Consider the following 22,396-nt stretch of genomic DNA (forward strand, 5'->3'; position numbering starts at 1 on the left):
TACACTTTTCACTGTACTCCTGTACCTTTGTACATGAGATACGTGTGAAAATAAAATCAAAATTAGATTAAATCATTGGGTGAGAGTGTAACATTGGATCTGAGGAACGTTCCTTGCCCTTTCACAACTGGCACACTATATCATTAAATCAAACAACTATTTACACTCGTGGAGGGTTATAAATAAAATACAGTCAGTAATAAACATGGTCAAGATTTCAGACTAAGCGTACTTACTCAAAGAATAGGGAGAATATGAAACTGTCAGGGAAATAGTCTGAGTATTAGTTTTATACAGTAACTGAGCAAGAAAACCAAAACCAAAAAGCACACTGAAGAGTTCCAGACAGAATATTTAACACCAAAGATTAGGAGCCTCCATTAAGGTTTGTCAATCTTAAAGTTAAACCCATCATTTCAAATGTGTTACTTCCACCTTACATGTGTAACTCACCATCACTGGACTAGATGAGGTGAATTTCATCATCCATTTAAGGGGAAGCTGTATAAACAAATCAGCGAAAAAGGAATAGAAGGTTATGCTAATAGGGTCAGATGAAGAGCTTCATGTGGAGCATGAGCACAGGTATAGGGAGGTGACGTCTTAGTGATATTGTTGCTGGAATTTAGTCGAGAGACCGAGGGAATGTTCTGGCACTTGGGTTCAAAGCTCACTACAGCCAATAGTGGAATTTGAATTCAATTTTTTAAATTCCTGGAATTAGAGGTATTAAGTTGACCCTGATTATGAAGAAAACCCATCTCATTCACTTATGCCCATTCGGGAAGGAAGCTACCATCCTCACCTGGTCTCTCCTACACGTGACTCCAGACCCACAGCAATGTGATTGACTCTTAACTGGCCTCTGGGTAATAAGTGCTGCCCTAGCCAGTAATGCCCACATCCTGTGAATGAATGAATGAATAAAAAGAAGTAGACAAATGGAATCCAATTGTCTCTTTCTGTGCACTACATTCTATGCTACTGTTTTCACTGGGTCAGATTCGATGGTCAAAAACCAGGAAGGACATGATCCTATTAAAAACAATGAACTGCCCAGAAAGGTATGAGTAGTCCATGTACATATCATGGGAAAATAACTATAAATTCATTAGTGGTCATAGGAGGACAGACCAATCTTTAGCTGATTTTGTCAAGGGTAAGACTGGCTTGAGGTTTTGTCCACATGAGGTGTACATTGAAACATATGAATATGAATTATTTTATGATATCTCATCATTCCCAGCTGAAACGTTCTACTTATAACAGATGTCAGTCTTCACACCAATTGTTAAATTATAAGTGTGCCCTTAAATTCCCACAACCCTCTCCCTCCAACTAAAATATTTCCTGTAATAACTAAAGAGATAATACTGTGAAATTAAGCTATCACTGTAGAGACTTGCCAATTGGGATGCCCATCATGATTTCACTCCTCATAGACACCAGGCATGATGAACAGAAAATCATAGAGTCATAGAGATGTACTGCTTGGAAACAGACCCTTCGGTCTAGCCCGTCCATGCTGACCAGATATCCCAATCCAATCTAATCCCACCCACCCCATATCCCTCTAAACCCTTCCTATTCATATACCCATCCAAATGTCTCTTAAATGATGCAATTGTACCAGCCTCCACCACTTCCTCCAGCAGCTCATTCCATAAACATACCACCCTCTGCATGAAAACGTTGCCCCTAAGGTCTCTTTTATATCTTTCGCCTCTCACCCTAAACCTATACTCTCTAGTTCTGGACTCACCCACCCCAGGGAAAAGACTTTGTCTGTTTATCCTATCCATGCCCCTCATAATTTAGTAAGTCTCTAAAACGTCACCCTCCAGCCTCCAAAGCTCCAGAGAAAACAGCCCCAGCCTTTTCAGCCTCTCCCGATAGCTCAAGTCCTCCAACCCTGGCAATATCCTTGCAATTTTTTTTTGAACCCTTTCAAGTTTCACAACATCTTTCCAATATGAAGGAGAGTAGAATTGCATGCAATATTACAACAGTGGTCTAACCAATGTCCTGTTCAGTTGCAACATGACCTCCCAACTCCTGTACTCAATACTCTGACCAACAAATGAAAGCATACCAAACGCCTTCTTCACTATCCTATCTACCTTCAACTCCACTTTTAAGGAGCTATGAACCTGCACTCCAAGGTTTCTTTGTTCAGCAACACTCTCTGGGACCTTACCATTAAGTGTATAAGTCCTGCTCAGATTTGCTTTCCGAAAATGCAGCACCATGCACTTAACGAAATTAAACTCCATCTGCCACTTCTCAGCCCATTGGCCCATCTGATCAAGATCCTGTTATAATCTGAGGTAACCCTCTTTGCTGTACACTACACCTCCAATTTTGGTGTCATCTGCAAACTTACTAACTGTACCTCGTATGCTCGCATCCAAGTCATTTTCGTAAGTGACAAACAGTAGAGGACCCAACACTGATCCTTGTGGCACTCTACTGGTCACAGGCCTCCAGTCTGCAAAACAACCTTCCACCACCACTCTCTGTCTTCTACCTTTGAGCCAGTTTTGTATCCAAATGGCTAGTTCTCCCTTTATTCCATGAGATCTAACCTTGCTAACATACAAAATCCTTATGAAATGGATTGTTATCCCAGTACACAAGAAAAAATGTAGGCAATCTACTGCAAATTTCCAGTTCTTGTCCTTACTTTTAAATCCCTCCATGACCTCTAGCTCTCCTCAACTCCAGCCCTATAACCTGTCAGAATTTCAATGCTTGTCTAAGTCTGGTTTCTTGAGCTTTTGCGATTTAATCACTCCATCATTTGCAGCTATGCCTTCAGATGCCAATGCCCACAAACTCTGGAATTTTCTCCCTAAGCCTCTCTGCCTGGTCATCTGTCCTCATATCACATTTGGCTCTGTGTCATATTTGGATTAATAACATTCCTGGGCAGCATCTGCAGATGTTCCCCTTCATCTTGGAGTGCCGTCACTAGCGGTGTTCCGCAAGGATCTGTTTTGGGACCGTTGCTGTTTGTCATTTTTATAAATGACCTGGAGGAAGGGTTAGAAGGTTGGGTGAGCAAGTTTGCGGATGATACGAAAGTCGGAGGAGTTGTAGACAGTGAGGAAGGATATGGCAGGTTACAGCGGGATATAGAGAAGCTGCAGAGCTGGGCAGAAAGGTGGCAAATGGAGTTCAATGTAGCTAAGTGTGAAGTGATTCACTTTGGTAAGAGTAATAAAAAGATGGATTACTGGGCTAATGGTAGACTACTTGGTAGTGTGGAAGAGCAGAGGGATCTTGGTGTCCATGTACACAGATCTCTGAAAGTTGCCACCCAGGTAAATAGTGCAGTGAAGAAGGCATATGGCGTACTGGCTTTTATTGGTAGAGGAATTGAGTTCCGGAGTCCTGAGGTCATGCTGCAGTTGTATAAGACTCTGGTGCGGCCACATCTGGAATATTGTGTGCAGTTTTGGTCGCCATACTATAGGAAGGATGTGGAGGCACTGGAACGGGTGCAGAGGAAGTTTACCAGGATGTTGCCTGGTATGGTAGGAAGATCCTATGAGGAAAGGCTGAGGCACTTGGGGTTGTTTTCTTTGGAGAAAAGAAGGTTTAGGGGTGATTTGATAGAGGTGTACAAGATGATTAGGGGGTTAGATAGGGTTGACAGTGAGAACCTTTTTCCACGTATGGAGTCAGCTATTACAAGGAGGCATAGCTTTAAATTAAGGGGGGGTAGATATAGGACTGATGTTAGGGGTAGGTTCTTCACTCAGCGAGTCGTAAGTTCATGGAATGCCCTGCCAGTAGCAGTAGTGGACTCTCCCTCTTTATGGGTATTTAAGCGGGCATTGGATAGGTATATGGAGGATAGTGGGTTAGTGTAGGTTAGGTGGGCTTTGATCGGCGCAACATCGAGGGCCGAAGGGCCTGTACTGCGCTGTATTCTTCTATGTTCTATGTTCTATGTTCTATTAAAGGTGTGATTTCAAAGTATGGGGAAAGGCAGAGGCATAGTGGTTATCTTACTGAACTAGTTAACAAGGACCCTGGCTAATGGCCTGGTTTGACAGAGTTTCAAATCCCAATGCAGCAAATGGTGAAGTTTAAAAGAAAGATAAATCTGGAATTGAAAAGCTAGCGTAATGTCAAATATTGTTCAAAATCCATTCAGTTAACTGATATCACCCTTAGCTGGTCTGGTCTACATATGATTTTAGATTCACAGTTACCTTCTTAAGTGGAGGAGATGGTGGTGAACTGCCTTCTTCAACCATTGCAGTTAATGCTGGATAGGTGCACGCACAATGCTGTTAGGAAGGAACTGCCAAGATTTTGATGCAGTGACAATGAAGGAACAAAGATACAGATCCAAATCAGGATGGTGTGTGGCATAAAGGAGGACTTGTATGTGGTGTTCATCTTGTCCTTCTTAGTTGTAGAGTTTGCAGGTATGGAAGCTGCTGGTGCATGTGCCCTACTACAGTGTCTCTCGGAGATGGTACATACTGTTGCCATTGTGTATCATTGAAGAAGACATTGAAGGTGGTGGAAGGAGTACTTTGTCTTGAATTGTGTCAACATTCTTGAGTGCTAGTGGCTATATTTCCACAGTGTACGCAAGGGCCAGCCATTTGTTCCTGGGGGATTTTGCTGTCTTGTTCTCAGTCTCAAAGGTGTAATACTGGGGCCCGCCTGACCCCATTTTCAGGGTCCTCTCAGTAAAAAGGTTGCTCAGCAGTGGTTGCTGGGTGGGCATCTGAGTTAGGTTATGCCCCCAGTGGGTATCCTGGTTCCAATCGACCCTTTCAGGCTGGCATACGGCATTTGGGATCACGAGGGTGCTGGATATAATCAGTGTTACCTGTAACTTGCATCGTGGTTCTGTCAGGATCTGGCCATCCCAATAGAAAACCACTGCACACCTCATTTGCAGCTGGAAATTCCTGGACTAGTTCATACTGTTAGTCTGGATCATGTCAGTGATTCCAGATGGAGAGCATTGGAAAAGCATAGGGTTAAACAAAGGTTATTGAGCTTTGTGATTATTTTTCAATTGCATACCACTTCCATCACCCAGATAGTCACATACTTCAGTCTTGCAACACAAGCCATTCGTATTCAGGCTCCTCTTAGAATTTTGCTGCATTTACATTCGTTTCTCCCTTGGGCATATTGGGCAAATTGGGCCGATTTGGTCTTGCAGTCAGGGACATGCTTCATTAGCATTACTCTAATTCCTGGGATGGGCCCTGGTTTAGGATGGCACAGGCCACTCATCCCCATGATATCAGTTAAGAAGACTGGTTACTTCATTAAAAAAAAGGAAAGGTTTGAAATAAGGAGGGTAGGTGTGCTGGGGACAATTGGGAGATGTTAGGGTATCCAGGAATAAAATCCCCATTCTCAAATAGGGTCGGTATGCCAGACATAGGGGCTTTCTGAGTAGAATCTAAGTTCCTTATTTTACAGTATTTTTGCTTTAACCATGTTTGTATATTACTCAACCTTAGTTGTCTTACACTGTTTCTCATGTCTCTTTTATTTTTTCATCTCATGTCCCTTTAATTTTTTCGTATATCCATTCACAGTCACCTCCCAGCTTTCGGGAGTTCCATCTGCTATCCATACCTCGCTCCCCCAATCACATACAGAATTCCTTCAACTAGCCAGTAAGGTATCTTTCCATTCTTTAGTTAACAATGAATTAATGCAACTATGCTTCAAATTAACCACGAGGCAATGAGACAGGTCACTGACAATGTGTAAAGGAATAAAACCAAGTGATCCTGCCAACTAATTCTGATTTTGTGATTCAGGGCTAATACAATTGATTATTAAAAAAGAAGAATCATTGTCTGTACTTCAGAGGCGGAAACTCAACAAGTGGCTAAGACATTTTAAAAGTCATCAATAAAAACTGAAAATTCATTTATTCAGTGTTCAATATTTAAAATGTAAAATGTACACTGTTTCCAACTCTGAAATCCACTATAATTACGTGGTTCTAGTCCCTTAATTTAAATCCAAGATTCGGTTCTCAAAGCGGTCCTGACTAGCCATTGCACAATTCCAACACTATAGGTCATGAAATGACTGCAGCCACCTTATCTACTCACATGGTCACACAAAAAAACTTCTAATACACAAATAATGGCCGAATCCAAAGACAGAGATATTAACCACACGATATTAATTTTGTTATATGATTCATCACAACCTAATGTTGAACTGGATCTTCAATTGTCATTGAGGGAGGTGAATTGGTATAAAATAAAGCTACAACTGGTACACCATAATCACCAATGAAACATAGCAGTCTTCAAATTAAGTGGAAACAAACGAGTCTGAAACAAAAATTAAATCTGCTAGTATCACTGTCTGAAAGCAATGCTGTTGGTTTGGGATATTTTGGATCTATCTTTATACTTCCAGTTTTACAAAATTTAACTAAATTCATTTCAGATGTGTTTAGAAAGATGCATGAGTGGTTGGGGAGCAGAGGGATACAGGTGCTTAGGAACTGACTGACAGGTTTAGACAATACATTTGGATGGGCTCAGGCTTTGTTCTTGTTCTAAATAAAGTTCATGCAATGCCTCCACTCAATGAACAAATGTTAAAGTCTGAAGTGATTTTCCTCAATGTTAGGCCTAGATTATAACTAAAATTGAGCAGAGACCTGCTCTCAACCTGGAACAGAATGATTCTGCACCTGAGGCCCAGGTTTAGTACTACTGCTTTACGTCCTTTGGTCAATTCTATCATTAGTACAACACGCAGGGGTGAGAGGGAGAGGGGTGAAAACTATCTTTGTCAGGAGCATGAAATTATGGGGAATTTGAGAGCAAATTTAAACTGATGACAAATAGTGCAGAATCAAAGCAGAAGACTTTTTTTTTCAAAGATTATAATGTTGTTTTTCTCCCTATTAAACTGATTTGAAATTAAATAAGATTGGCTTTCATGTAAGCATAAAATAGGGCAGTAGACCTGTAAGAAGAACAGGGGTTAATATTTCATTTCATAATCACTGAAGAATGCTTAACCTTAAAAAAAAATCATGTCAAATTCCCAAAATGCCAACCAAATCCAAAACATAATTCATAACAACATTCAATCACCATCCAGTAAATGTGCGTCCAAACCGAATCTGCAAGCTGCAGCTCTCTCTCTCTGTCTCTCGCACATACAGAAGTCGTGGTACACATTGGCACCAACGACATAGGTAGGAAGAGGGGTGGGGAGGTCATTCAAGAGCTCAAGGAGTTAGGCTGGAAGCTAAAAGCTAGGACAGACAGAGTCGTCATCTCTGGGTTGTTGCCGGTGCCATGTGACAGAGAGGCAAAGAATAGGGAGAGAGTACAGTTGAACACGTGGCTGCAAGGATGGTGTAGGAGGGAGGGCTTCAGATATTTGGACAATTGGACTGCATTCTGGGGAAGGTGGGACCTGTATAAACAGGACGGGTTGCACCTGAACCAGAAGGGCACCAATATCCTGGGGGATAGGTTTGCTAGCACTCTTCGGGGGGGTTTAAACTAATTTGGCAGGGGGATGGGATCCGGACTTGTAGTCCAGCAAGTAAGCTAGCTGTGTGTCAGGATGTCCAAGACTGTAGGGAGGCTGTGGAGAAGGTAGCACTGACAGGGACTACTTGCAGACACAGAGATGGGCTCAAGTGCGTATACTTCAATGCAAGGAGTATCAGAAATAAGGTGGGTGAACTTAAGGCGTGGATCGGTACCTGGGACTACGATGTTGTGGACATCACGGAAACATGGATAGATGAGGGACAGGAATGGCTGTTGGAGGTTCCTGGTTACAGATGTTTCAGTAAGATTAGGGAGGGTGGTAAAAAAGGAGGGGGGGTGGCATTGCTAATTAGAAATGGTATAACGGCTGCAGAAAGGAAGTTTGAGGGGGATCTGCCTCTGGAGGTAGTATGGGCTGAAGTCAGAAATAGGAAAGGTGCAGTCACCTTGTTGGGTGTTTATTATAGGCCCCCCAATAGCAGCAGAGATGTGGAGAAACAGATTGGGAAACAGATTTTGGAAAGGTGCAGAAGCCACAGGGTCGTAGTCATGGGCGACTTCAACTTCCCAAATATTGATTGGAAGCTCTTTAGATCAAGTAGATTGGATGGGGCGGTGTTTGTGCAGTGTGTCCAGGAAGCTTTTCTAACGCAGTATGTAGATTGTCCAACCAGAGGGGAGGCCATATTGGATTTGGTACTCGGTAACGAACCGGGACAAGTGGTGGGCTTGTTAGTGGGTGAACATTTTGGTGATGGCGACCACAATTCTGTGACTTTCACCTTGGTTATGGAGAGAGATAGGTGCGCACAACAAGGAAGTTTTTACAATTGGGGGAAGGGAAATTACGATGCTGTAAGACAGGATTTGAGGAGCATACGTTGGGAGCATAGGCTGTCAGGGAAGGATGTGGTGGAAATGTGGGACTTTTTCAAGGAGCAGATACGACGTGTCCTTGATATGTATGTACCGATCAGGCAGGAAAGAAATGGTCGTGTGAGGGAGCCTTGGTTGACGAGGGAGGTTGAATGTCTAGTAAAGAGGAAGAAGGAGGCTTACATAAGGTTGAGGAAACAAGGTTCAGACAGAGCAGTGGAGGGATACAGGATAGCCAGAAGGGACCTGAAGAAAGGGATTAGGAGAGCTGAGAGAGGGCACGAAAAATCCCTGGCGGATAGGATCAAGGATAACCCCAAGGCATTCTATGCGTATGTGAGAAACCTGAGAATGACGAGAACGAGGGTAGGTCCGATCAAGGACAGTAGTGGGAGACTGTGTATTGAGTCGGAAGAGATAGGAGAGGTCTTGAACAAGTACTTCTCTTCAGTATTTACGAACGAGAGGGACCGTATTGTTGAAGAGGAGAGTGTGAAACGGACTGATAAGCTAGAAGAGATACCTGTTAGGAAGGAAGATGTGTTGGACATTTTGAACAACTTGAGGATAGACAAGTCCCCCGGGCCTGACGGGATATATCCTAGGATTATGTGGGAAGCAAGAGAGGAAATTGCAGTACCGTTGGCAATGATCTTCTCGTCTTCACGGGCAACTGGGGTGGTACCAGGGGACTGGAGAGTAGCGAATGTTGTGCCCCTGTTCAAAAAAGGGAATAGGGATAACCCCGGGAATTACAGGCCAGTTAGTCTTACTTCTGTGGTAGGCAAAGTAATGGAAAGGGTACTGAGGGATAGGATTTACGAGTATCTGGAAAGACACTGCTTGATTAGGGACAGCCAGCACGGATTTGTGAAGGGTAGGTCTTGCCTTACAAGTCTTATTGAATTCTTCGAGGAGGTGACCAAGCATGTGGATGAGGGTAGAGCAGTGGATGTAGTGTACATGGATTTTAGTAAGGCATTTGATAAGGTTCCCCATGGTAGGCTTATGCGGAAAGTCAGGAGGCATGGGATAGAGGGAAATTTGGCTAATTGGATAGAAAACTGGCTAACCGGTCGAAGTCAGAGAGTGGTGGTAGATGGTAAATATTCAGCATGGAGTCCAGTTACAAGTGGAGTTCCGCAGGGATCAGTTCTGGGTCCTCTGCTGTTTGTAATTTTTATTAATGACTTAGATGAGGGAGTCGAAGGGTGAGTCAGTAAATTTGCAGATGATACAAAGATAGGTGGAGTTGTGGACAGTGAGGAGGGCTGTTGTCGGCTGCAGAGGGACTTAGATATGATGCAGAGCTGGGCTGAGGAGTGGCAGATGGAGTTCAACCCTGCCAAGTGTGAAGTTGTCCATTTTGGAAGAACAAATAAGAATGCAGAATACAGGGTTAATGGTAGGGTTCTTGGTCAGGTGGAGGAACAGAGGGATCTTGGGGTCTATGTACATAGATCTTTGAAGGTTGCCACTCATGTGGATAGAGTTTGTAAGAAGGCCTATGGAGTATTATCGTTCATTAGCAGAGGGATTGAATTCAAGAGTCGTGAGGTGATGTTGCAGCTGTACAGGACTTTGGTTAGGCCACATTTGGAGTACTGTGTGCAGTTCTGGTCGCCTCACTTTAGGAAAGATGTGGAAGCTTTGGAGAGGGTGCAGAGAAGATTTACCAGGATGTTGCCTGGAATGGAGAGTAGGTCGTACGAGGATAGGTTGAGAGTTCTCGGCCTTTTCTCGTTGGAACGGCGAAGGATGAGGGGTGACTTGATAGAGGTTTATAAGATGATCAGAGGAATAGATAGAGTAGACAGTCAGAAACTTTTTCCCCGGGTACAACAGAGTGTTACAAGGGGACATAAATTTAAGGTGAAGGGTGGAAGGTATAGGGGAGATGTCAGGGGTGGGTTCTTTACCCAGAGAGTGGTGGGGGCATGGAATGCGCTGCCCGAGGGAGTGGTAGAGTCAGATTCATTGGCGACCTTTAAGCGGCATTTGGATAGGTACATGGATGGGTGCTTAATCTAGGATAGATGTTCGGCACAACATCGTGGGCCGAAGGGCCTGTTCTGTGCTGTATTGTTCTATGTTCTATGTTCTATGTACACACACATTCCAAAAGTCAAGTTAGGGAGTTCTACCCTCATGAATCTCAGCTGTGGCACATAGCTACTTAACCAAGTGTGCGAGAATTGTGTCACTGGCCAGCTTTCTTTATTTCTAACACGACAAAAGCAGCAACCATCCCTATATTTCATAAGCAAAGAACAGACACCAAAACAAACAGAACAAACAAGAAAAGCAGCAAAGCAACACAAGACAAGCCGAACAGATAAAACAGAGGAAATAACCCCAATGTAAAACTTTCACTAATCAACAACCTGACAACAAACAACAAGGCTAATGATTTCTGCAAAACACTGTCGACATTCTAAAACCCTGACTATTTCGTTATAATAAATCACGATACTTCTTTGTTTCGTCTTTCACAGAACAAGTTAGGAATCAATTTAGACGGCACCAATCTGACTGAATCAGAGTCTTCTGACTCTGTAAGAGTCCTTGACCTTCTTCCTTCTTTCTTTTTAGGTTCCCCGACCCTATTTGGATCCTTGATCCACCTCTCATCTCTGTGCTCAGGTCCCCGACCTGAGGTAAAGGTCCTCACCTTTCTTTTCCCTCTTGTTAGGTGGAGTCCCTGACTCCATAAAGGTTCTTGACCTTCTCTTTTTTTTTGTTTCTTCCCCTTCTTTTATATATATATATAGGATCTCCGATCCACAAGTTCCTCAAATTATTAGCTTTATCTTGGGTCCTAGACCCTATTCTTACTGAGATCGATCCTTTATGGGCTGGACTGAGATGATAGAGAGCGAGGGGTCAGGTCAACCACTACTTGGATGAGAGCAAATCCAGGCGGTTACGAAATACTCCCGTCTGCCTGGCCGATTCCTCAACACTCAATAGTAGAGGACTCAAGGCTCTTACATCGATGTCCACAATCCATCTTTACCATATCCAAGTCACGGTACCAGATGAAGATCTCGACCCACGGGAGGGGTCTCTTGGTTCCGTGATTGGACATAAGAACACGAGTAATTCGGTCTGATTCTGCAAGATTTCACACTTTATTATCCTAGCCAGGCTCAGGTTGTCCAGCAACACAGAGGTTAAATGCTTCTGTGTTTCTTGGAGTAACTGCACAAATAGCTTAAAACAAAGACAATTTTTATTTTGTTTTTGAAAAATAGGACAGCCTTAATTACAGAGCCAATCCAATAGAATTTAAGAAAATGGCATTATCGACATGAAGTTAAGTCAATATTTCCTGGGAACTAACTTTGTTTTGCATATTTTATCTCTCGGCAACCTTGCGTCTCCAAGGTTAGCTAGGATGGTTAGTAATGTCCTATCTAGCTTAGTTAATTCCATACTGTGAAGGAAGCATTGTCTGCTAATCTTTGGTTCAGTTAGTTCAGGAATGCAGCTTTTAACAGAGTAAAATAGCCATTTTAAAACAGAGTTGTCAATTTGCAGCCTAGAAGCCTTTTTTTTTAGAATTTATAGAATCCCTACAGTCTGGAAACAGGCCCTTCAGCCAACATGTCCACACCGACCCTCCGAAGAGTAACCCACCTCGACGCATTCTCTTACATTTACCCCTACTAATACAGCTAACCTACAAATCCCTGAATGCTATGGGCAATTTTAGCATGGCCAAATCACCTAACCTGCACATTTTTGGACTGTGAGAGGAAACTCACACAAACTCCGGACAGACAGTCGCCCGAGATGGGAATCAAACAGAGGTCCCTGGTGCTGTGAGGCAGCAGTGCTAACCACTGAGCCATCATGCCACGCTTTATTCACCACTATATGCACCAGATCTGATTACATCCTAAACAACGCTTATACCTTGAAAGTATATATGAGTTTGTTCAAAAACTAAAGTAAAACAAAGCACTTGATTGGAGATCTGAAACAAACCCATGGCCCACAGTCCAGTTACCCACTGTACTCAAAACATTAACTGTTTTCTCTCCATAGATGCTGTCAGACCTGCAGAGTTTCTCCACCAATTTATGCTTTTGTCAGCATCGCAGTTTAGATTAGGTTAGATTTCCTACAGAGTGGAAACAGGCCCTTCGGCCCAACAAGTCCACACCGACCCTCCGAAGAATAACCCACCACCCACCTCTGACTTTATGTTACTCACATTAAGAAGCCATTTTTTTTGTTAGTAAGGGCATGTATTAAATGGTTGCTCCTGACAGCAGCCCAAATCTGATTTTAGATCCTCAGAACCACACTATATGGTTAGTTCAGTTCAGCTTCTGGTAATGGAATTCCCCCATTCCAGGATATGGATAGTTGGGGATTCAGCAATAGTAATGTCATTAAATGTCAAAGGGCAATGTTGGATTCTCTCTTGTTGGGCATGGTCATTGCCTGGCAATCATTTGACATCAATATTACTTCCTGCTTTATTGGTCCAACACTGAACATTGTCCAGATCTCATGACATTTGAACATAGATTACTTCAGTATCTGAGGAGTAGCAAATGGCGCTGAACATTATGCGATCATCAGTGAACATCCCTCCGAATGAAGGTGAAAAGATTGTTTATCAAGGAACTGAAGATAGTTGGGTTCAGGACAATGCCCTTAGGAATTCCTGAAAGTGATACCCTGGAGGTGAGATGATTGACAATCAACAATCACAGTCATCTTCCTTTGTGCCAAGTATGACTCCTCACAGTGGAGTGTTTGACCCTGACTCCCAGTAACTTCAGTTTTTCTAGGGTTCTATGATGCCACTTAATGGGGAGGCAATGGCCTAGTGGTATCATCATGAGGCTATTAATCCCGAAACTCAGCTAACCTCTGTGGAACCAGGTTCAAATCCTACCATGACAGATGGTGATCTTTGAATTCAATTTTAAAAACTCTGGAATTAAGAATCTGTCTGATGTCCATGAAACCGTTGCTGATTGTCAGGAAAACCCCATTTGCTTACTTAAGGAAGGAAATGTGCAATTGTTACCTTGTCTGGCCCATATATGACTCTAGACCCCACAGCAATGTGGTTGACTTTCAACTTCCCTTTGAAATGGCTGAGCTGGTCACTTAGTTCAACAGCACCTAAGGACAGGCACTAAATGCTGGCCAGCTAGAGATAGTCACAGCCCATGAGTGAATTTTAAAGATACTGTTGGTCAGAACTAATCTCAATGTCAAGTGCAATCAGCTTTACTTCCTCTCTGGAATTCAGCTCTTTTGTCGATGTTTGGACAGAGGCTGCAATGAGGTTAGGAACTGAGTTGACCTGGCGGAACCAAACTGAATGTCAGTGAGAAGGTTAGTATTGGATAAGAGCGGTGACAGCACTGTCAATGACACTTTTAGACGTTACACTTTATTTCAAACCCGTACAATACAAGTCAAAGTAATGCCAACAGATATCAGATATCAACAGATTCTTACAGGGATCCAAGATGGCGGCAACCCAGCAAGTCTGAGTCTACAGTGCTCCTCCCAAGACTTGGGCAAAGTGGGCCACCCACCCCCACCACACTCACCAAATCATTTCAAATAGCTGTTTAATTTAATTAGTTGCTTAGTATTAAATTTAAACAATCTAATCTTTAGCAAAAATGACTAAAGGGAAGGGAGCCCGCAGCTCTCAGCAAGCAGGAACCCCTCCCCCGCCCTCTCCAGCTGCAGCAGAGGCGTCCATAGCCGTCCCGGGGGACTTACCTACAGTGGCAAACCTTGTGGAAATAATCTCCAAACTGGATGCGAAGATCGACGCTTTCATTGAAGAATCCTGAAGCCAATGGGATTCACTCTCGGCGGCGCTGCAAAAGCACGACCGCGACATTAAAGAAATCGAGGGCTGAGTCGGGGGGGGCGGAACTAAAGGCCGCGACCTCCGAAACTACAGTGCAATCGGCCGAGGATTGGGTCCAGACTCTCGAACAGCGAGTCCGGACCTTAGAGAATCATATTGATGCCCTCAATAATCGAGTTCGTCGAAAAAATATTTGTTTGCTGGGCCTTCCCGAACGGGAAGAGGAAGGCCAGCTGACAGCATTTATCAAGCAGTGGCTGCCACAGCTTTTAGATCAGGCCAGGTAAGGGTGGAATGGGCCTACCGGGTCACAATACGCGGGCCTGGCTTGTACCAGTGTCCCCGCCTGGTCCTGTTCTGGCTGCAGAGCTATAGGGAGAGGCAGATATTCCTAGAAGCCTCCAGAAATCTTGGAGAAGATTCCCAAGCCATGATCTATAATGGATCCAAGATCATGGACTTTTCCCCAGCTCTGGTCCGAAAGAGGAAGGCATTCAATGAGGCGAAGAAGTGTTTAAGGGACTTAAATATTCAGTACTCCTTACGCTACCCAGCGACGCTACGCTTTAACCATGAAGGATTCGTGTATAACTTCGGATCGCCAGAAAAGGCTAAGGAATTTTTGGACTCTCTTAGATAAATTGTAAGATTCAACGGATGTTGGTTTGCCTTCCCCCATTCCGGTTTATATACCCCCCCTTTTTCTTTTTTCTTACCTTACTGTTTAATATTATCTTGGGGGGTGGGAAGAGGGATTTATTTATTTATTCTCTATTTAACGATTTTCTCCCACCCTTTTTTTTTAATTATTCTATGTATGTATGTGTGTATATATGTATGTGTGTGTGTGTGTATATATATATATATATATATATATATATATAATATATATAAGCCAGGGGGTTTAGTTAATGTTGGTGGGGGGAGGTGGTTACCTTATTCTATTTTACCTCTGTCTCTAGGATTGGGGTTGTTTTTCCCTTGTTATTTTGTATTATTATATTTAATTATTATTTGCTGAGGTTGTAATTTTATAGTTATATATGTTTATACATGGTATTAACATTACCAAGTATATCCAGGTGTTGGTGTGGGTGGGGGGGTGGTGGTAGGGTGCTCACTGTTAACTCTAGCTTTGTATTATATCTGAATTCTCCTCATCCTATTGAGGAGCGCCTGGGTCAAGGGTGGGGCATTGGTTGGGAGAGGATACGATGGACCTTTGGAAAGGAAGTTACACCCCCTGGGAACAAGGGGGAAAATCTCCATTTAAATGCGTTTTACTTTTTTTTATTATTTAGAAATAGTTTTTTATTATACTGTTGTGAGTGTATTAGAGAGCCTTTATTTTTGTGAATTTTATATGCTCTATGCTTGGGATGTTCTGGATAGGGTTTCCCCTCCCGAGGGGTCTCGGATTTGCCTGGACGATTATGGTTGATCAGTCGGTTAAGGGGTGCACCTGGAATGTCAAGGGGAATAATTTGCCAGTCAAAAGGAAGAAAATATTATCAAATCTCAAGAAAGAAAGAGTTGATATAGCTCTCCTACAGGAGACACACCTGTTGGATAAAGAACACTTGAAATTACAACAGGGTGGATTTGATCAGGCCTTTTTTTCTTCTTTTAGCTCAAAAAGTAGGGGAGTTGTTATTCTTATTCGGAAGAATTTCCCTTTCAAAATCCTAAATCAGATAAAAGACGAATCTGGACGATATATTCTGATTAAAGCCCTTATAAATGGAGAGGAATATGGGATTTTAAATTTGTATTGCCCCCTGGCACACCCCTTTAAAATAATATCGGAAGCCTTCTCAAAATTGATGGCTCTTGGTGCCCGTCATACAATTATAGGGGGAGACTTTAATTGTATTATGGATCCAGAAATAGATAGGATTCCCAAGAGTACTGCAGGAGTATCTCCCAGATCTAGACAATTGGTGGATCTGAACAAAGAATTAGGATTAGTAGATGTATGAAGATGTCTTCATCCACAGGGCAGAGATTTTTCTTTTTACTCCAATCCACATAAATATTATACCAGAATTGATATGTTTTTTGCCCCCTCGATTTTTTAAAATTCCTTATCATCCTGTAAAATAGGTAGTATAGCAATTTCCGACCACACTGCTGAATATATGGAAATCAAGGCGAGGAACAATGGGACATCCCCTCGGCATTGGCGTATGGACCCCTTCCTAATGAAAGATAGTAAATTTGTAAAGTACTTCTCTCAAGAATTCAAAACTTTTTTAGAAATTAATTTAGGGATGGCGAGCAACCCATCAATGATGTGGGAGACCATCAAAGCTTACGTGCGAGGTTTGATCATCTCCTACTCAGCGATCCAGAAAAAATTAAAGGGAGAACAACAGCGTTTGCTCGAAGCTCGCTTAAAAGCAGCTGAAACAGCAGCTGCTGATAGACCTTCTATTATTAAATTGCAAAGGATTACGGCCCTTAGGACAGCTCTAAATACTACGCTTACCCAAACGACTAAGAGGAAAATATTATTTGCAAAACTAAGGTTATATGAATTTGGCGACAAACCAGGTAGATACTTAGCATTTCTCGCAAAGAAAAAAAAGGCCCCTCAAACAATCACGTCTATCAAGGAAAGTACGGGTATTTTGACTCATGATCATAAAAGGATTAATGCAATCTTTAGAAAATTTTATTCTGATTTATATAAATCGCAGGATTGTGAAGACAGGACTAGGAGGATGCAACCATTTTTTAAAAATTTGATCTTTCCGGGCCTAACTCCGGAACAGGTATCGGTCTTAAATCCTCCCCTAACAGTCCAAGAAATATTGATGCAATTAGGGAACTTCAGAGCGGTAAGGCACCGGGCCCAGATGGTTTTCAAGATGAATTCTATAAAGAATTTACAGAAATATTGGCTGGTCCACTTATGGACATGTATAACTATGCATATAGTCAGGGCTGTCTCCTGCCTTCGCTGAAAGAGGCAAATATCTCTCTTATCCTTAAAAAAGGAAAGGATCCAGAAGATTGTGCATCATACAGACCAATATCCTTGCTAAATGTAGATTTTAAAATCCTTTCTAAAACGTTAGCATTGAGACTAGAAAGGATACTGCCACATATCATAAAGGAGGATCAGACGTGGTTTATTAAGGGCCGTAGATCATCCAACAATATTAGAAGGGTTTTGAATATGATTCAAGCCTGTCATCAGGGAAAGATACCAGGAGTAGTAGTTTCATTAGACGCGGAAAAGGCATTCGATAGGGTTGAATGGTCATATTTGTTTTACACATTGGAAAGGTTTGGCGTTGGAAAGGTGTTTACCAAATGGATCTCAACATTGTACAGTGATCCCAAAGCAGTTGTGGTTACCAATGGATTAGGTTCGGATAGCTTCAGCGTGGGTAGGGGGTGCTGTCAGGGATGTCCTCTCTCGCCATTGTTATTTACGCTAATAATTGAACCACTAGCAGAAGCTATATGGGCTGATCCTAATATAACGGCCCCGAGGATTGGTACAGGTAAACATAAAATTACCCTTTATGCAGATGATGTTTTCTATTCCTCAGTAATCCTCTGATGTCCGTACCTCGCTTAATCCAAGTTATTAATACATTTAGCGCATTCTCAGGCTATAAAATTAATTTCTCAAAATCGGAGGCTATGCCAATGGGTGGCCTTGCTATGATATCCCACTTAGTGGACGGATCCCATTTTCCCTTTCATTGATCCCTGGAGCGTTTCTTATATTTAGGCATTTTTATTACCCCAGTATTTGGTCAGTTATACAAGACTAACTTTGTGCATCTACTGGAAAGGATAAGGCAGGACCTCCAGCGATGGGGAGACCTTCCAATTTCCTGGTTGGGTAGAATAGCACTAATTAAAATGAATGTCCTGCCCCGTCTCCTATACCCTATGAGAATGCTTCCGGTGATGCTGCCTAGGCTGGCACTACATAAATTATATGGCTGGTTGGGTTCCTTTATCTGGAATCATAGATGGCCCCTCATTAAGCTGAAGAAGCTACAGCTGCCACAGGCAAGGGGAGGATTGGACTTCCCAGATTTTAGGAAATATCAGTTAAGTTCCCTATTAAGTTATATAGCTGATTGGGTCTTGTCTGATCCACAATCAATCTGGCTGGACATCGAGGTTTCTCAAGTAAAATGCCCACTTATTAATCTTTTATTTTCAGACAAGAGGAAAATCATTACGGATCACTGTAAAAACACTATAATACTAAACACAATTGAAGCTTCGAATATAATGCGGCAAAATGAGGGCAACTCACATAAAACATCCCCCTATGTGCCGATAGTGGGAGTATGGGGATTCCAACCGGGGTTTACAGATGCCACTTTTAAACTCTGGAGATCCAGGGGTATCTCATGTCTAGGGGACCTATTTAAAGATGGGGTCCTGATGTCTTTTGAACAGCTGCGTCAGAAATTCGGATTACCTAATGGAGACCTCTATCGATACTTCCAAATTCGAGATTATATACAGAAGAAGACTATGTTATTAGATAGGAGAAAGTGAGGACTGCAGATGCTGGAGATCAGAGCTGAAAATGTTCTGCTGGAAAAGCGCAACAGGTCAGGCAGCATCCAAGGAACAGGAGAATCGACCTTTCGGGCATGAGCCCTTCTTCCTGAAGAATGGCTTATGCCCGAAATGTCGATTCTCCTATTCCTTGGAGGCTGCCTGACCTGCTGCGCTTTTCCAGCAACACATTTTCAGCTACGTTATTAGAAAGTCTTTATAAATCAGAGTACTATGACCAATGGGGGTATTCTCCATCAGTACTATTTATCATTTACTACATGATGAAGTATCGGGAGATATGGACAATCTGCTTAAAACATGGGATCAGGAATTGGGACTAGAAATCTCTATAGAAACGTGGAATGACATTTGGGAAAATGCCAGAAGAATCATCATATGTCACAGAACTCAGGCTATCCAGCTGAAGATACTTCACAGGGCCCATATAGCACCGGATCGATTGGCAAAATTTAAGGCAGGAGCATCTCCAATGTGTCCCAAATGGAAAATAGAGGTGGGCACTTTTGTACATTGCCTATGGACCTGTCATAAGATCCGTAGATACTGGACTAAAGTAGCAAGTGCCCTGACGGAAATTTTAGGAACAGAAATTAAAGTGGACCCTGTATCTCTCCTTTTGGGCTTTTCGAACTTTCCCTCCCTGGATATGCACGGGAAGAGACTATTTTCTATTCTCTCTTTCTGTGCAAGGAAAAATATTTTGGTAAACTGGGTGGCTGAGGGCCCCCTTGGACTTTCAAATTGGCACAGATTAATTATGGAATGTATTCCCCTTGACTTCCTTACAAATATGGTGCACTGAAAGACCGAATTATTTTCTAAAATATGACAGCTCTTCTTGAATTATATGAATACAGATATTTCGGCTATCCTAACAAGGGCTTTTATTTAATTGAGATTACGAAGCTGGCTGGTCCAGGGCCCCTTGGGAGAGGAATCCCGCACAAATACGGGTTTTGTTACATTTGATGTTAACACATTCCGAGCATGTATCTCACTACCCAATTTCTATGTTATCTATTGTTTTTTTTGTTTTATTTTTCTCTTTCTCTTATTTGAATAATGTAAGAGACTTAAATATACACCCTGGTTAGTTGTAGGTTAGATGAGTAGTTAGTTGAGGATTTTTTCTCGGTATTTTTCTTTTGTTAAATTTTGGTTATTCTATATTTAAGATTTAATTGTATATCAATGTTTGTACTTGAGAGTTTTATTTATTTTTGTAAACTTGTAAAAATGTTAAATTTCTAATAAAAATATCGATTAAAAAAAACAGATTCTTACACGGTGTCCATTTATCTTTTCCAAGGCTGATGTGATCATTGCTGAACCAAACCTCAAATACAGAGATGAACCATACACCCTGCAGTATGGTGGATGTGGAGAGAAGGGATGGTACATTCACTTCACACCAAACTTTATCCTGGACAGCCGTCTGGTTTCATTTTATGGACCAAAAGGTAAATTATCTGAACTAAGTTAGAACGGAGTAGCATTTGCTTTAAGCACCAAATTAAGACTGCTTAGTTGGTGAACATGATCCTAGCTGATGCTCATGAAGGCCGTGAAAATGAATACAGGAGTTGTTATTACAGTGAGGTATGAAGAAGGCAAAATTGGAACACAGCAAACTTACTATTGCCCAACACTTAGTGGACCAGGGAGTGTGTCCGTTGATTAAATAATCCAGCTGACCAAGATGTTCACATAACCATTGTTAAAACACATTCGAAGTAAGGCAGGGGATATACACATCACTGTTATATTTTATTTACAGCATTAATCAATTAAATTAAAATGCCACTTTGTTTTTAATAAAATTTACCAGCTATCACTATTTGGACATTTTGGAGATTATGATAATACAGTATACTTCCAGTATTTGAAGTGTATAATTTTTGCCAGTTTATCGAGAGTGCCAGTTCATAGGTGCTGGTAAAAACAAAATTGAAAAGTGTGCACTGGAAAAGCACAGCATGTCAGGCAGCATCTGAGGAGCAGGAGAATCGACATTTCAGGTACAAGCCCTTCTTCAGGAATTCCTTATGCTTGAAACCTCGATTCTCCTGCTCCTCAGATGCTGCCTGACCTGCTCTGCTTTTCCAGCACTACATTTTTTGACTCTGATCGCTAGCATCTGCAGTTTTCACTTTCCACAGGTAAAAACAAAGTTTGCTGTTCTCAATCTTGGTGAAAAAATTAAAAGCAAAGCTACAAAAAGAGCAATATCCTTTTGAATTATGTCCTCTCCTTCCATGCCAATGGAACAATGAACTTTTCAGCTAAACCCTCTGAAACACAATTTCTATCCCACACTCAGATTTATTGTACCATTAACACAGGAGAACAGAATATTGATTTCCATGGTGAATTCATAAAACATCTTCACACCATGGGGCGTATTTTACACCCGTGAGTGGATAATGCCAATGTTGAAACTTGCAGAAGCACTATTTTTCTGCAGAGAATGTATGTGTTGGTTACATTGTTTTAATGAAAAGTGCTCTTGTTTCTACAGATCGAGTATTTGTTCATGAATGGGCTCATCTTCGGTGGGGAGTTTTCAATGAATATAATGAACTGGTGCCCTTCTATTTATTTAATGGAAACAGTGAAGTAACGAGGTAAGACAACACTAATTGTAGTATTCTGCTCCCTGAAAAATGTCTCTTGGGTTTCCGGGATAACTTATGATGCCCAAAGGATAACTATTTATTCTTGCAATCTGCTCCAGTAGGTGTATTGACACTGTTAAGATAGTGTTATGGACTAGCCCATACCACTCAAAACATTCTTAAACAGGCAGCCCAGACCATAATTTTGCAATTTTTTTCACTAAGTGTATAGTAAAAATTACTCAGAGTAAGTTAGTGAGATTGACTACCAGGTCATAGAGTCATAGAGATGTACAGCATGGAAACAGACCCTTCGGTCCAACCCATCCATGCCAACCAGATATCTCAACCCAATCTAGTCCCACCTACCAGCACCTGCCCCATATCCCTCCAAACCCTTCCTATTCATATGCCTATCCAAATGCCTCTTAAATGTTGCAATCATTCCAGCCTCCACCATTTCCCCTGGCAGCTCATTCCATACATGTACCACCCTCTGCGTGAAAAAGTTGCGCTGCAGGTCTCTTTTATATCTTTAGCAAGAAATGCAAAACTTGCGCCCACACCTCCCCCGTAACTTCCCTCCAAGGCCCCAGGGATCCTTCCATATCCACCACAAATTCACCTGCACCTCCACACGCATCATTTACTGCATCCGCTGCACCTGATGTGGCCTCCTCTATATTGGGGAGACAGGCTGCTTACTCGCAGAACGTTTCAGAGAACACCTCTGGGACACCCGGACCAACCAACCCAACCACCCCGTGGCTTCAACTCCCCCTCCCACTCCACCAAGGACATGCAGGTCCTTGGACTCCTCCATCATCAGACCATAGCAACATGATGGCTGGAGGAAGAGTGCCTCATCTTCCGCCTAGGAACCCTCCAACCACAAGGGATGAACTCAGATTTCTCCAGTTTCCTCATTTCCCCTCCCCCCACCTTGTCTCAGTCCCAACCTTCGAACT

At 42.3% G+C, this 22,396-nt stretch overlaps 1 protein-coding gene across 1 annotated transcript in view; it reads left to right on the forward strand.

Annotated features, from left to right (window-relative positions):
- Window positions 1-22,396, forward strand: part of LOC140480103 (calcium-activated chloride channel regulator 1-like) — a 59,867-nt gene that overhangs the window by 7,662 nt on the left and 29,809 nt on the right. The window contains exons 3-4 of the mRNA XM_072574747.1: window positions 20,123-20,273; window positions 21,332-21,437. Coding sequence (XP_072430848.1) covers window positions 20,123-20,273; window positions 21,332-21,437 — 257 coding nt within the window. The remainder of the gene's footprint in view (window positions 1-20,122; window positions 20,274-21,331; window positions 21,438-22,396) is intronic.

The sequence above is a fragment of the Chiloscyllium punctatum genome, chromosome 7, assembly GCF_047496795.1.
Source record: "Chiloscyllium punctatum isolate Juve2018m chromosome 7, sChiPun1.3, whole genome shotgun sequence".
Taxonomy (NCBI): Eukaryota; Metazoa; Chordata; class Chondrichthyes; order Orectolobiformes; family Hemiscylliidae; genus Chiloscyllium; species Chiloscyllium punctatum.